At 45.4% G+C, this 17,290-nt stretch overlaps 1 protein-coding gene across 1 annotated transcript in view; it reads right to left on the bottom strand.

The window, feature by feature from the left end:
- Window positions 1–16,818, bottom strand: part of PID1 (phosphotyrosine interaction domain containing 1) — a 55,406-nt gene extending 38,588 nt beyond the window's left edge. Inside the window, exon 1 of the mRNA XM_083178344.1 lies at window positions 16,641–16,818. Coding sequence (XP_083034470.1) covers window positions 16,641–16,670 — 30 coding nt within the window. The 5' untranslated portion in view covers window positions 16,671–16,818. The remainder of the gene's footprint in view (window positions 1–16,640) is intronic.
- Between the last annotated feature and the right edge of the window lie 472 nt (window positions 16,819–17,290).

Raw genomic sequence — 17,290 nt, 5'->3', positions numbered from 1 at the left:
TTAGTCCTAAGGGAAAGGTGTGAGAAGGTCAGCCAGTGCCTCTTCCTTACCAGTTACAGCAACACACAAGACCACTGCACAGTAAGGGTGAGCGAAATGGTTGCAGAGTATTACACATATGCAGTTCTGTATGGAAAATGCCATTTCACACAGATGTGAGCATCCAGCAATCCCCAGAATATTGACATTTTTACAAACGTCAACATCTGAAATTTCAACATGTGAAGTGAACAGATAGGGTCAACCCTTTATGACCCCTTATTCATTAAAATGAACATTGTAGCCAAACTGGTCCTAGAGATCTACCAATGTTCCACGTTTCCCCAAAATCCCCTAGCTGGTGCACAGCTGCAGTCATTGCCTACAGTCACATTATCAAACATGCTGCATTCATTCCTACTATAGATCCACAGGTTGCCTGAAACACATGAACTTTTAGATCTTTAGGACAGGTTCTGCCACCCCTAGCATGGACTAAGTTCTTTAGGACAGGTTCTGCCACCCCTGGCATAGACTGTTTTGTGAAGACTGCTGCCATTCAAATCCCAATGTCTTTTTTTTCCAGCTGTGAAACTACAAGCCCCAGCATGCCACGTCAGTTTTAAAAGTTGTAAAACTGTAGCAGGGCAGGCTGGAACTTTTAGTATCAGACCAGATGCAGAGCCACAAGTAGGCCTGGCCTACTGTAAAAGCTGGATTTCCACTGAAATGAGTTCAGCCTTCAAGAATGGGACTGATGTGAATGTTCAAATATTCTCTGTAAAGCGCTGTGGAATATGTGTGCGCTATATAAGAAACTGTTAAATAAATAAATAAATAAATAAATAAATAAATAAATAAAGAAGGAACTGCATGAGCCCAGATCGGAAGAGGACCTTGAGCTAGAGGACTGGTGCTGAATTTAGAAGGGAGGTGACAACATATAATTTGTACATAAATAATATAAAATGCCTATAAGGCACCTTGGTGGGATCTCTCCCCTCTCATCCCATCTAATAATCATGGATTAATATACATTCAGATATTCAATAACACTCAACTGTCAATCTGCATTCTCAGATGCAGATGTCACATCAGCCCAATTTGCTATGCAATAATTGATTACATTTCACGGATATCAATTATTGCATGCAGAGACACAGCTTGCGAAAGCCGTGTCTCTGCAATGCCTCTTCGCAGCATTATCGGGGTATTTTTAGGGGAAAATACCTTAATAATGTGCTGTCACCAGCACCTCACTGTTAGAAATAGTCACCTACCAAGGTCCGACGATTGGGGCTACCTGCTTTTGTGATCCCCCAGGTGCTCTAAAGTGAGCTGAGCTTTGCAGCATCCCTTTACTGCTTCAGGGGTCACAAGAGTCCCAATGACAGGGCTCACTGGGGTTTAAAAAAAAAAAAAGTAATTTTATTGAATGAATATATATTTAATTTTTTTTTTTTAAACACATGACGTCACAGGGGGGCGGGGAGACGCTCATTAGATATTCACTGCGCCTGGTCTCGCTCATTACATATGCATGAGCGGAACCAGCGAGGCGCTCCCTCTACTGCCTCCCCTGCCAGCGGTAGCTTCTGCTGTCTGTGTCCCCGCCAGCCCTCCATCTCCCTGCGGCATTCACCAGGGGAGGGGGGGGGGGTTTAAAATTCGCCATCAGGGGCAACGAGCCCCTGACTCGTTGAATAGGGGGAGAGGGAGAGCTGGCAGCAAATGCTCCAGCCCTCGGAACCCTGCGAATGTGCAGCAAATCCTAAACAGGATTTGCTGCACATAGAGAAAATTCTCATTGAATACCTGTCTTTGGTCTGCCATTGATTACCCAGTCTTTTTATTATTATTACAGTTTTGTTAAGCAATTTTGTATGTAAATATACTGGCGCTATATAATGAAATATTACTACCAGTACATGATTGTCCTTATTTAATTTAGAAGTACACTCCAGAAGCCGCTTCACTTCCTTATCCTTTGTAAAAACAGTATAAATGCTTCCTGCATTCAAATTTACTTACTGCTTGCACTTATGTCTCCAAATGTAAATAATGATGCCCATATGACTTCACAGAAGCGGTGCCCCCTACCTCCAAAATCCCTTTTTTCTATTTTGTAAACTTTTAAAAATTGTTACACATTTATTTATTTTTGCTTTGTTAAAACCCCTTTTTGATGATTTTATTGGTTTCTTAAAATGATTCGAGTGTCACAATAGCCAACGGAATCTGCTGCGCTATATAAGAAACTGTAAATAAACCGCTGAAATACACAATTCCATTCACACTAACAAAGAGGAGCTAAATGCCATGTGTAAATGTATTTAAAAAAAAAAAAAAAAGGAAATTATCTACAACCACTTTAAAATGATCAAATTAATTAAGAGACAGTGGAGGAACTGCGGTCTATCGCTGGGAGATTGTTTGGATCAGTATATCCAGTACGGGTCTGAACAAAACTTATTGTTTTTCTTCACTGCAGCATCGACTGCTTGTCTATTCATAAGGGTCTACCCCTAAGACAGGAATGTCCAAACTGTGGTCCTCCAGCTGTTGTGAAACTACACATCCCAGCATGCCTTGCCATAGTTTTAGCATTACCTAATAGCTATATTGTGGCAAGGCATGATGGGACTTTTAGTTTAGTTTCACAACAGCTGGAGGGCCATAGTGGACATGCCTGTCCTAAGGAATGGCAACTTCCTGTGACAGGTAAGACTAGGTACCACAGCTTCCCTAGTATAATTAGGGTCACACTTCCATAACTGACTGGAAGGAAGTTAATTTGGACTCCAATCCCTCATTTATTAGTTCAGAATTATTTAGTAAATCAATATGTCTGTCTAACAGAGCTCTCATTGAAGATTGTGTACAGAATGCCCAGATGTATTTTTAAAAAAACATTACAGTAGCACACTGTGTCCTGCATACAAGTCCCCGCGATGCTGTAAAAAAACCTCTAGTGCCATTAGTTTAGTTTTGCCTTGTAAGATGTTTTATTTCAGTTCTCCAGAGTTTAGCAAGAGATTTAAAGCTGGTTGGGATCTGCCAAATAAACTGTGTCTGTGGGATTGTGTAAATTCATCTGGCAGCGCGTCCGGCCCACCATCTGGAGAAGATTTTTCCAGTGAGTTAGAACGGAGCAGAGGTTCCAGCTGGACAGTACAGGCAGCGCTTGGTCCCCTGGGACCGCCTTAATACGTGTCACTCAGGACAACCTTCTGCAAAACGAGAATACCATCCAAGTTTCCAGATTGCACAAGCAGACACCTTAGTGCAATGAACTAATGTATTCATCATGGAAGACAGGCGTTAGAAGAGTGACACACAGGTCTGATTGAGATTACCAGCAATGATGCGAGGGGGGGAGAGAATGCCACAAATTGGTCCTTTGAGCATCATGACCTTAGGAAGGGGCACAAAGGCTTACCAATGCTTATTTCATAATATATGCACTAGCCTCTAGTGCTAAACTAGGCAGACTTAATAAAGCAGTGCCTGAATTCTTGCTGTGGATTACAGCATATCCTTCCTAATTACAAGTGACCAGTCTAGAACACAAACATTTCATTTATAAAAGTTACTAATAACATTCAAATACAAGTGCAGGTTTCTGAGGTGTCTCATATGAAGCCTGGGTGGTCACTGTGGGTGTTTTATACTGCAGGCAGCGATGCTGAGGATACACAATGACAGATCTGCCTGTGATACAGCACCTTCCACTGTCCAGCATTTACACGTAGGTGACCACTGGAAGCAGACTGCAGTGGTGAGCCATCAATCACTAGGCGTGCTCTGGTAACAGTCATTTCACACAAGACTGACCAAAAGTAACCAGCTCCAGTCAGAGCCCGTCCAGCATGCAGGGAGAGCATTACTCATGTGAGCCAAAGCTGCACTGCAGGCAAACATCAGCCACTGAGAAGCACAAACCCTTCGCCTCCTTATATAGAAATGGCCGACAACCAAACAGCGACATCTATCCTACAAAGCGAATGCAAATACTATGCCAAATATTCTCAAGTTCACTCAAGGTATTTAAATATAAATTGTGAATGTTAAACATCTGTAAGGAACCATTTTTCTTTTAAAGGTTAGTGGCCCTTTAAACATAACATTAGGCAAAGAACTGGAAAACCCTGTCAAAGGGTGCATATATATATATACACCTAAACAAACCATGCTGTTATACAAAGGCAATATTGCATGCAACACAGACGTGCTTTCGTTTTACAGTGCGATTACAGTTCAGCTAGGGGACGAGCCCCCTGCTAACTCTAATTCTGTCTGCACATCTTACATCTGCTCCCCTTCAGCTCAACATGGGCTACGTGTCTAGCTGGACTCACTCCTAACCATACAGAGGCAACTAGAACATTGCAGAATTTTCCAGTGGTGGGCTATTGTACGTTACGTCCATGCATTGCTTGGAATTAAACTCCCCCCCCCCCCCCATGAGAATCAAACGGTTGATTTACAAATAATAATCCTACCTGTAATAAGTGTACATTTTTGTATAGGGCATATGACCCTACCTCACCCTATAAGTGTTGCAACTCTGAACAAGGTACTGGCAATAGGTAGATCACTAGGCCCACCGCAGATGGCAGTTGGGGCAGCAGAGGTTTGTGTTTATTACAAGCTTAAATACAAGATGCCAGGTCCCGGTTGTGGAACCCTAAATCTATGGTATAACTGCTTCCGAAACACAAGGTTCATGTAGGGGCAGAACTTACATCCTGTATCTAATGTACTAATCCAATTTGCTCCAAATAAGATGCATCTCAAAGGGAGAGTCCTTAGCTTGTACGTGTACAGCTTTATTTTTATTATGGCAATGCCCCTGAAACACCTCCCCGATACTAAGTAAGGGGTTGCACGTGTAAGACAAGCACTGGCTAAATAGCCAAATCTCTAGCATATGCACAAAGAGACACACACACACACACACACACACACAAACACACACAAACACACACAAACACACACTGGAGGATCAACAAATAGGTATCAAATAATAGCAGGAGAAAACTTAGATGATTTGTATATTAGTATATAGCAATACATTGTCAGCTAGTAGTCGCAGTACTTTTGTTATTTCGTTCTCCTTTTACTCATCCTCTTTCTGTCTATGTGCTGCAGCGCACTCCAGATGTTCCAGCCACTTCATGCCTGCAGATGGGAGGCAGAACTGACAGGCTTTGTACCAGTTTCAAGACAAATATCTTCTACCATAATGGGATTCTGAATAAAAAACACAATTTAAAGTGTAACTCACAAAGTGAGGCCAGGAATGCAGGGACTGTAATGCTTCCTCCAGCAAAGCTGTTAAATTTTGTCTCCCTTACTAGATCAAATAACTTCCTCAATGTGCTGGCACTGACGGACCCAGACGCTTCTCATCCTCTAGCACACCCCTCAAACCAAACACCACTCGTTAGTCACGTCATCCTACATCCAGGCAACATCTGGAGCCACATTCCCTCTGCAGCTAGAATGTGTTCACTGCTTTCCTGACACTTGGTTCTATGCATGCATAGGAGTATTGCTAGCAAGAGTAGCTTACCGCAATATCATGGCTATATGCCTTGGTATACTGAGCCATCATGTACGCAAGTATATCTAGTGATATGATGTTTTCTGAGCTTATATAATGTACATTGTAGCCCAATACCAAATTGCCATTAGGTCTCTATGTCCATAGAAACTACCAGCTTATTTTATATAGCTTGTGATTTATCAATACTTATTACTGTATATCATTGATTTTAGGAGTTCTCGTGCATGTGTGGGCGCCGGGGGGCTGTGGTGCTATAGTTAGCCCCCTCCCGTCCGCAGCCTTACCTGACTTCACTGGTCCCGTCCCGGCTCCCTTGCTGGCTTCATTCTTCTGCTAGTGAGACGGACCACAATAAAATGTCCGCCCCATATAGCAGAAAGTCCTATGAAACTGTCTGCTGTATGGGGGCGGACATTTTGTGTTGGTCTGTCTCACTAGCAGAAGAATGAAGCCAGCAAGGGAGCCGGGACCAGCAAGACAGGTAAGGCTGCGGGCGGGGGGTGCCCCCCATTAACGGCGGGGGGTGCCCCCCATTAACGGCGGGGGGCGCCCAATTCGTAGTTACGCCACTGGCTTCATTAGTACATATGGCATGCGGTTTATGCTCCCCTGCACAATAAAGTATCATAATAAACGATAAAAAAAAAAAAAAAAAAAAAGGAAGAAGGATTATACTTAAAAATTAGTATGTAACCCTTCAAGAATTATTGTACACATTGCCACATTTGGGGTCATCAGTCTATTCCACTTTATAAGAGTATACCTTTACCCACATAACTCTATTACCCAAGATTTCAAGATCCCCAGGCTATTCAACATCAGTCTCATTTAAGAACCAATTTATACCAAATTTAAAAAAAAAAAAAAAAAAAACACATTTAACTTAATATACAAGCGGAGGGAGATTTGCGAAGGACATGTACTGTAGAGCAGAGTGGATTGGACATACCCTAAAGCAGTGTCTCTCAACCTCGTTCCTCAAGCCCCAACAGTGCACGGTTTCCAGCTCTGCTTACAGAATCACAAATGGAATAATTAGCTTCTCCTGTGATTTTTTAAAGTTTGTCAGTGAATAACGAGTGCATCTGTGCATCTGCCAGGTGACCTGGAAAACCTGCACTGTTGGGTGTTACTTGAGGACAGAGGTCGAGAACCACTGCCCTAAAGTGTGACCATAACATCAAAAGCTAAAAAATAAAAATAAATAAATTAAATAAACCGCACACAACCCCACAAAGGCCAAGTGGAAAAAAATAGCATATATCAAAAGTTGAAGGAAATATCTCTATCGATAGCAGGGGTTCCAAACTACAGTCCTCATGAATCAAAGCCAAAAAAGAGAGATGTTTGAGCGCTGATTGACTATTTAGCACTGCAGCAGCTCCTAATGAAGGGGGATTACCAAACCCCTTCCAATTATATAGAATAAAAAAAAAGAAGAATAGGGGCTGCGCTTTGCAAAATAGTACAAAATTTATTAAAACATATAATAAAATCAAAAACTTTTTACATTACAATCAATGCTGCGTGGCCACTTAGACATACAAGACAGACACACATATAACAATTAATGCTCTTTCGCTTTTCAACTTTGTTAGTATGAAATGGTATCTTAATCTATCTTGTTAGTCCATTCATGAACCGGTTTTAATATGATGTTAAATCACTTCCACACTTTGTTAGAGATTGAATGTCCCCCACTCATGTGCACATGTATTAGTGGTTTGTAACTCACATTTGCGATTTTTGAGTTGCTGGCATGTGGGGATCCGGCTCTGACGCCTGGGAGTTGTAGTGACCAATCTTTCAGCAGTTCACTGCGGTCCTTCGTGCGATGTTTGTCTCCCCTCAGGCTTGTCTCTAGTAACCACCAGATGTCCCTGTCGCCCTCTACGCGTTTCTCCGCCTTCAAAAGTCAGCGGCTTCCTCAGGAGGTGTATGCAGCTCGCTCCATAAGTCTCCCCTTTTATTTAGACGGCTTCCGGTCAGCGCACGCGCGCTGTCTCATGATTCAAGCCTCTTTCTGATCTGTGCGTGCGTGCTGTTGTGCGTGTCATGTCACGTATACACCCGCTCTCGCGAGATCTGGGGGAGTTCGTTCTATACACTGTATTACCACGTAAATTATCTCGCGGCTTTTCACATGATTCGTCTAAATAAAAGGGGAGACTTATGGAGCGAGCTGCATACACCTCCTGAGGAAGCCGCTGACTTTTGAAGGCGGAGAAACGCGTAGAGGGCGACAGGGACATCTGGTGGTTACTAGAGACAAGCCTGAGGGGAGACAAACATCGCACGAAGGACCGCAGTGAACTGCTGAAAGATTGGTCACTACAACTCCCAGGTGTCAGAGCCGGTTCCCCACATGCCAGCAACTCAAAAATCGCAAATGTGAGTTACAAACCACTAATACATGTGCACATGAGTGGGGGACATTCAATCTCTAACAAAGTGTGGAAGTGATTTAACATCATATTAAAACCGGTTCATGAATGGACTAACAAGATAGATTAAGATACCATTTCATACTAACAAAGTTGAAAAGCGAAAGAGCATTAATTGTTATATGTGTGTCTGTCTTGTATGTCTAAGTGGCCACGCAGCATTGATTGTAATGTAAAAAGTTTTTGATTTTATTATATGTTTTAATAAATTTTGTACTATTTTGCAAAGCGCAGCCCCTATTCTTCTTTTTTTAGTCCTCATGAATAGCTGTTAATTGTATAGAGGTGTATACAGTGCCAATGCAAGAGCATTATCTGGTAATGCTACTATAATGGATGAGACCGGGAGGTCGCATCTCATGTACTGCAACACCCCACAACCACTCCGATCAGCTAAAGATTGAATGATGTGTACCCAGCTTTAATGCGACTTGGGAACAGAGACTGGGAAACACTGATCTATAGAGTTACAGTATATCTACATACCCACACACTAAGGGCCTTATTCTGATCGCTTCGCTCGAACACGTGCACGGGCCGAAGCGAATGTACCAAGCCCCGTCTAGCAAATGGATCGGCCGCCCCGCCCATTCGCATGCCGAATTTGGCCACTCGGCATGCCTATGGATGCTTTATGTGGACATCCATTCGCATGCCTGGGGGAACCTCCACCATCGCTCGATGGTCGCCAACCAATCGGTCGCCCATGCACAAGTCTAGCCCATGCATGGTCTAGACCACTCATACCACGATACGAACACTCTGCATTTACATGGGAACACCCATGAAACGCAAGGTGTGCGCATATGTAATGACCCTGATCAGGCTGCAACGCCCCTCTCCACCCCCTGCTCAGCAGCCCAGGAGGACTTCCCGCCGAGTCCGCTCGCTCCCAGCGTACAGACATGCGCAGAAATGGTTCCGCGTATACACACACACCACATCGGAACACTCGGCGAATTTGTGTCCAAGCGAAGCGATCAGAATAAGGCCCTAACTCCAGATATCAAGTCCATAAGGGATACATATGGATGACCACGGTTCAGAATACAGACATTGTAGCGAATCCCGACTTGGATAGGGAAGTATACTTACCTTTCCCCTAAACTTCCATGCAGCCAAAGCCCAACTCCCCCTGAAGCTCTGAAACATTTAAAAATATTGGGTACTCTTTACCTAGCACTCTTTACCGTGGGCATCGCAGGTAAAAAAAATTGCGGGCATCGCGGGCATTGAATGCACTAAAAATCGGGTGCGACGCGACCGACGCCCGCGATTTCCCATAGGGATCAATGTTAAATTTCTCAATTGACCCGATTTTTCCATAGGAAACAATGTTAAATGGCCCACAGAGGCCAAATAGCCACCCTGAAGTGTGAAATGGCCTCCACAATTGTTAACGCCACCCCACGATCAACGTGAACCCGAAGCGTGGCGAGCCCGCGAGGGGCGGCGGTACGCGTCCTACGACCTTTTCATACCCCCACTATCCACGTCGGCGTGGAGTTGAGAATAGAATAGTGTGGCGAGCCACCGAGCCCGAAGCGTGGCGAGCGCAGCGAGCCCCGCGAGGGGACGCGGATACCTTCACAGGTAAACGCGTCCCTTCGCAGGCTTCACAGGTATCCGCGTCCGCTCGCCTCGCTGCGCTCGCCACACTATTCTATTCTCAACTCCACGCCGACGTGGATAGTGGGGGTATGAAAAAGGTCGTAGGACACGTACCGCCGCCGCTCGCCACGCTTCGGGTTCACGTTGATCGTGGGGTGGCGTTAACAATTGTGTGGGCCATTTCACACTTTAGGGTGCCTATTTGGCCTCTGTGGGCCATTTAACATTGTTTCCTATGGAAAAAAAAAAATCGGGTCAATTGAGGCATTTAACATTGTTCCCTATGGGAAATCGCGGGCATCGCGTCGCACCCGATTTTTTAGTGCATTCAATGCCCGCGATGGCCGCCGTGCTAGGTAAAGAGTACCAAATATTGTTTATTACGGTCAGTAAACGTACTAACCATTGGCAACAAAGATTTCTGAAGATACTCAAATTTAAACATTCCAGCACCTTAATAGACCCCCAATTGTTTAACACTCCGTACTTTGGGTCAGTGCAAACTATAGTTGTGTTTGCAGTCACCTTGTTTAACATCTATAATAGGGAGATTGAAGTGGATTACCGACAGGAAGTTTGCCCCCCAATGGGGGTTATTTTGGTTCACTCTTTTTGACAAATTCCTTCTTAGATGGACAAAACCATGTGCACTGCAGGGTGGCCTATGGAAAATGTGCAGAGAGAATTAGATGTTGGGTGAGTTATTTGGTTTCTGTGCAGGGAAAATACTGGCTGCTTTGTTTTTACACTGCAATATAGATATTACTTTGAAGTAAAACCCCACCCAAATCTAATTCTCTCTGCATAAGTAACATCTGCCCCACCTGCAGTGCACATGGTTTTGTCCATCTAAGAAGGATTTTGTCAGAAAGAGTGAACTAGAATAACCCCCTATGTCTCAGGCTGTGATTGGTTTAAAAATAGCCAAGCGTAGAGGTACAGAAGAAAGTCCCAAACTGGTGGTTTGTGGTCTACATGAAGCCTGAAACAGTCGCAAATGTTGTATGCAGCGGAATTGTAAAAGTATGCAAGTCACTCAGATTGCAAATAAATTTACTTAAATGTGTGCTAATCACCATATGTGAGGTTTTAAAATAAAAAATCTACAGTCGTTCTATTGAGACCATGTACTAAAAGTGCAACGGTGATTAATCTGCCAAAAACGTAGGAGATAAGAGGAATAGAATTCTGACAAATGTGTTTGAGGTCAAAAACCCAGGCAAAATTAAACAGGATATCCTTTATTATCCAATACTCGGTTGTTTACTTGCAGCAATACAAATCTCTACAGCAGCGGAAAGAGGGTATATAACAAGTGATATACACACTAACATACAAGGAAGATGAAGAAGGTGCAAAACAAGGAGGAGGTACAGGGTGCAAAGTTCATGAAAGCTTTATATATGGAGTATACAGACTAACAGATTTAAAAAGAAAAACTATTCCAAGAATAGTCTTGTGGTTCTCGTCTGTCTTCAAACTGTTTCAATTAACAAGTTTTAGCTGTGGAAAGGATCCAAACATTCTCCATGCTGAAAACAAGTCATCTGTAATCTACACCGGAAATGAAACTGGTCATAAAAAGCATTGTAACCACCACAAGAGATTCAGAAAATAGCACATGCGGACTAAAGGTCCATACACACTGGGCGACTATGCCCAGCATGTATGGACAGCGATGATCACTATCATCGCTGGGGGTAAAGCAGCTCAGTGCATACACACTGAGCAGCTTTCCCCCTGCCCGGCGCTGTCAGTCCAAATGGTCTAAGATATCGGGCCCAAAAAACAAACAAGATTCCTGAGAATTTGAAAAAGAAAACCCTTTTCATAACGGTTACAATTAAACCGCTTTTATTTAATGCCGTTAAGGCAGGCATGTCCAAACTATGGCCCTCCAGCTGTTCTGAAACGATCATATTAGGGAATGCCAAAACTTTGGCAAAGCATGCTGGGATGTGTAGTTTCACAACAGGGCCACAGTTTTGACATGTCTGTGTTAAGGGGTTCTATGCCTAAAGACTACAGCACAGAAGGATGCCATTTAAAGCAGAAAATGTTCAGTAAAACATGTGGAAGTGATTAAGTTCACAAAGCTCAGTATACATCCTTCTGTATTACAATAAAGACCAATATTTCAGAAATGGACAAATTAAACGTAAACATAGGAGCCAGCAATATTGTAATCACAAACTTGTGAGACACACAAATATTTTAGTGGCTAGAGTCATGTACTTTGGCAGTGATTACGTGCCAGCGGGTGCCCCCTCAAAGCACTTAAAAACCTGCCTGTGTTCTCATTCCGCACCAGCCCACGCACCCCTATGGGAAGGGAAGGGGAGAGAATTGAAGCCAGCCTGCATACACTGACAACATAGAAATGCCGAATGCCAGCCCATGCACCTACCAAAAGATAAAACAGGTCAGGTGAGGTGTTCGTGTTGGGCATAGCGAGTTGCTATTGCCACTTTCGGTCACCTAGCATGGCATCACCCATGTTGATTTAGAACTAAGCTACGCACTTTGTAAATGGCAGATCTTGGGATCATTAGAATTAGTAACTGGCACCATCCAGAGCCTGCCAGGGCTATGCAAATAAAATAGACTTTTTTTTTTGCTTGATTTTAGTTGCCATGGCAGCCAGGGTTTATCCTGCAAGGTCCTAAATCATTATGCCACCATACACACCCCACTGCTGTCTAGATGCTAGGTCTGCATTTAGGATGTTGACAGCATGCATATTGACATTATGAACAAATGAGGGTAAAACAGTACTGCCGACATATGAATGCCATGCCCTATTCTGCCACCGTGACCACACCAACATCCTGAATGCCAAGTATTTCAGTAGGCGTAATAGAATAGGGATCAGATCTCCATCCATTCAGGCAGATTAGTCAATATAACACGTATAGTTTTTTTTACATCAAACCAATAAAATAAGTTCAAAGAAATAGAGTAGCACAGAAGTGACTCTGCCGTTACCCATAGGCTGGCAATACTGGTAGTTTGCACTGAACCCGCCATTGGCATCCTGCCAATGTCTAGTAGCATGGCAGACAGTGAGCTGTTGATCCTAGGGAGGTAGTGATTGCAATCAGTGTCAGAATCTAATGGGGGCAGATTTTATCGGTCTATAAAACGGTAATACTATTGGACAGTGGGCGCAGAGACCCCCTCAGAGTCCTTTTTTTGGATTCTTAACCAGTCCTCTGTGGTTGGACATCAAGTACTCTAGGACCCATTTACTGACTGTTGATTGAGTGTCACACATACCTCAGTTTCTCCTTTTATAACCTTCCCATTTGTGTTCATCGTGGTTTGTTGGTTTTTCATTGTTTCCGACACTAGGTTAGTCTTGTATTGGATGTTTCCTGTCTTGTGACATTAATTTTACTAACATACCTATGTTATCTGCGGCTTTCATTATGTTATGATATACTGTATTTGGCCAATTTGTATCTGTTTTTCAATAAACATATTTTGCTATTTTAGAAGTAGCGATATATAGTTATGAAAATGAATTCTACCAACAGTGAAAAAAAAGCGATTCAGGGTCCCTGAACTAGAACTTTAACTAGATGTCTGTGAAGTAATAAGTATGGAGCAATAAGTGAGCCACACAAAGTTTTTGCTGAATGCCACAAAACAAAGAACTTATCGGGCGCCAGAAAAGAATTTGCTACTTTTTGACCCCATTTAGCTTCCTCTTTTCTGCAATGAAACCAATGCTTAATTATAGATTTATCGACTTTCCCCATAAATGACCCATGTGCACATTTCCCAGAAGACGGGGTTTCTTATGTCAGCATGGTGAAATACCGCAGGAAACTGCTATTTCGGCTGAAAATGGGCGTCAGCAGTTAAGAGTTGATGTAAAATGAATCTAACAGAATGAATTTTATTAGATTCAATTCACATGGTAATTTAAGTGCTAGTAGGCAGAAGAAACCCAATAGCCCCCTGGATCCAATGGCTGTGGATGAAGGCAGGGACAAGAAAGATCGTTCAATAGATATAGATTACAGAGCCAGCTGAACTTTAGACGTGTACACACGTATCGATTTGCTTTCGATGTCGCCTATTCCACGCCTTTTCGATTTGGCCTTTGCTTTTTCATTCAATATCGATTTACATTCAAGGCACAGTGTATACATTTCATTTACTGGCTCTAATTCCTTGCCCTCAGTCTATTTTTCTTTTCGATATAGAGAAAACAGGATCGTGCATCGAATCAAATGCAGATGGAAAGCATCTTAAAAACCATTTGATTTCGATTCGATTTGTCAAAATCGAAGTGTGTGTGTACAACCCTTTACAAGCAAAACAAGGGGGTTATTTCGCTGCTATGTCTCTATGGGCCTTATTCTGGTAGGTGCAGCCGGATCCGAATATGTGGCCAGGACCGTGCGTGCAAAACCCCGCCTTCCATACGGATCGCCAACTCCGTCCGTACGCGGTAAGAAGCTGGCCGAACGGACCGCACGTGTATTTTTCATGGAATACGCCTCCTCCATCTCAGGGAACCTCCCCCATCATTCGATGGTCGCAGACCATGGAATGCACGACCGAGTGGTCCACCAGCTCCCGCAACCTCAGACCACACAGACATTTTTCCGTGCAAAAGCAGGGATCTGGGCGGGCAGCTGACATCCGGCGATGTCATATGTCCGCCCCCTACATGTGCGTCACGACTGCATTACCATACGTACGCCCAGCGTTTGCATGGGAACGCCCATGAAACGCGGGGCGTATGCATATGGTAATGTGCCCAAATAGCCCTTCACGCCCCTCTCCACCCCCTGTTCGGAGTGTTCACATTTCATGCGGGATTTGGCCGTACGCCCCGCTCACACATGCGCAGAGACGCCTCTGCACATGCGCAGACACAAAACATCGGCGGCACGAACGCACGCGGATATTACCACACCAACCAGAATAAGGGCCTATGTTCTGGAAGTCTCACTATGCCCCATTGCACTTTAACCTCAGTAGAGCTCTCTATAATTTTGTGTCCCCAAAGAATAACTTGATGATCATTGTAGAACAGTCCACACTAGAGGTTCCCAAAAGTCTTCAAGGCACCTCAATAGTCCAAGCCTATCCATGCTTTGCTACACGTGACTTAATTAGGTGCTCAGCTTATTTAACCATCTGTTTAGAGCCATGGATATGCTTAAAATCAGAACCGTTAAGGAGCCTTGAGGACTGCGTTTGAGAACCTCTGGTCCAAACAATATGCTATTCGGAGTGCAGAAAAATAAGAGGCGAGTATCCATATGAAATGCAGATCACTATGCACAGGCAGAGCTCTGGGTGGCAATGGAGACTCCCACCACTGGGCACCAAGTCCTGACAGGGGCACTTCCACTCAGCTGTCACAGCCAGAGCCGGGTTAAGTGGGGCTCTGGGGGCAAGTATCCCCGGGTCCCCCTGAGAACTCATTCCCCCCCCCCCTTCCCACTGCTGATTGGGTCTTTATTTCTGGCAGATGACTGTGCACACAGGCAGTGACAGAGAGCTGCCGGCACCACAGAACAGTGCAGAACTTCCGGCAGCTGTCCACTGGAATGCGATCCTGCGGCTCGGTAACAGGACAGCATGGGAAGGCGCACACACACACACACACACACATCTGGAGAGGAACATGCTGTTTAGCCATTGCAGCGCTCTTCTCTTCCGTTTTTCAGCCTCAGGTGAAACTAAATCCCTGATAGCAGGCCGTTTTCATGGGATTGGGTTCCGAAATCTATCTTGCCTCTGGGCAACTTCAATTAAGTTATGCCAGTGACACTATCGGCATAAGTTAGACTTGATTTCAGGACAAATTTGTTCTCAAAATGGTCAAAACCATGCACTGCAGGTGAGGCAACTGTAACATGTGCAGAGGGAGTTAGATTTGGCTGAGGTATGTTTAAACTGAAGTCTACATGGCATTGTAAAATTAAAGCAGCCAGTACTTACCCTGCACAGAAACAAAATAACTCACTTATGCATATTTTCATTTTCCCCACCTGCAGGGCACATGGGTTTGCCCATTTTGAGAACAAATGTGTCCTGCTATCAGGTCTGAATTAGGCCCTATAGCCAGGTGTATAGTATAGGACTGACTCTGGCAATACAATTCTCTATGCACGGTGCTAGCCAGCAGTCCCCCAGCTGTGGTATAATCAGTCAGATCATCACAATACACAAAACTGGACTTGGGTACACCCTCCACACTGCCAACCCAGGAAAAGAGGTTTCACAATAGCCTGCCAACCCAGGTCCCGCTTCCATACACAGAACACACTGGGGACTTGTGCTGTAGAGAAAGCAATCCGCCCATCCTTCTGCAGCCCCTTTGGACCACAACTACCCCCCCCCCCCCCATGTCCCTGTCCCATAAGTCTGTCAATTTGATGTGCTTAATTTGGCCCTTGTGCCGAGCAGTCTCCCTCCCTGTCATTGCCCGTGCCTAGCAGACATCACAGTCCCTGCCTTCCCTTACACTTTATGCCCAGCAATGTCTGGCTCAATTCCTTCGATTGGCCACTGTGCCCCCACAGTCCTCCACCTGGCCCTTGTGCCAGAAGTCATCCTCCCTTTCTTATGTTGCCCACCAGTCAATCTCCCTGTATTGTGTTGCCCCCTGTGCCACCCCGCTCCTTTTGGCTAATGCCCCTGTGCCCATCAGTCCCCCTGATCCTTCCAGCCATTGCCCCCTGTGCCCATCAGTCCCCCTGATCCTTCCAGCCATTGCCCCCTGTGCCCATCAGTCCCCCTGATCCTTCCAGCCATTGCCCCCTGTGCCCAGCCGTTGCCCCGTTACCATCAGCCACCCCGCTTTCTTTCATAGCACCAGACACAAACGCCCCCCAATAGCACCCATGCCAATACATGACTTCCCACCAGACATGCCTCCCAGCCGGGCACCGTGAGACCCGTAGCGCCCTCACATCCCTCCTGCCTCCAGCCGCCCCTCAGCACAGGGCCCCGGGCAGTAGCGGAGTCTCCCTACCGAACCCGGGCTCTCCCTCCCTCCCGCTCGCACCTACCTGCAGTCTCTCGCTCGCCGGCTGCCACATCGCTCCCCCGACTCCGTGCACAGAATCCTGTCACCGACTGTAATGTGCGCGCCGCAACAGCTCCCCTCGGTACAGCGGCGGATGCTCCCTCCTCCCGTTATCCCGAGTAACCCCGCCCACTCCCTGTGCGCGTTACCCCGGGAGACTCCGCCCACTTATCCCGCATTCCTCTCTCCTCCCCCCGGCTCCCTTCCATTGTCCCGGCGTTCACAGCATGTGGGCGGGTTGTCCAGACGTGTGTCCCGCCCATTGGGCGTGGCCACAAAACAAAGTCTGCGGCGCTCCTATCGGTGCCTCCCAGCTAAGTCACGTGCGCTATTACCATAGAAACGGTGTAACTATTTCAGAGCCGCCGCGCCGTCTCCCGTCTGTCAGTGCTGCTGCTGTGCTGTCACTGACCATGGTATACCCAGCACACGTGACCTGACAGCTCCCATACACCGCTGCTGCCCACGCCCCCCACCTCTGCCAGTGCCATAGCTGGAGGGTTGAGACTAGTTCCCCTTCACCGTAAGGACCTGGGGAGGAGATGGGGCAGGGAGAGGAGGAGCAAGTTCAGAAGAAGGGACCCAAATGGACCCTCGCATAGCTCGCTTCGCTCGCAATGCTTCGGGCACGGT

Source organism: Crinia signifera, chromosome 3 (genome assembly GCF_055691185.1).
Source record: "Crinia signifera chromosome 3, ASM5569118v1, whole genome shotgun sequence".
Taxonomy (NCBI): domain Eukaryota; kingdom Metazoa; phylum Chordata; class Amphibia; order Anura; family Myobatrachidae; genus Crinia; species Crinia signifera.
Note: the sequence above shows the minus strand (reverse complement) of the source record. Positions and strands in the feature narration are given on the sequence as shown.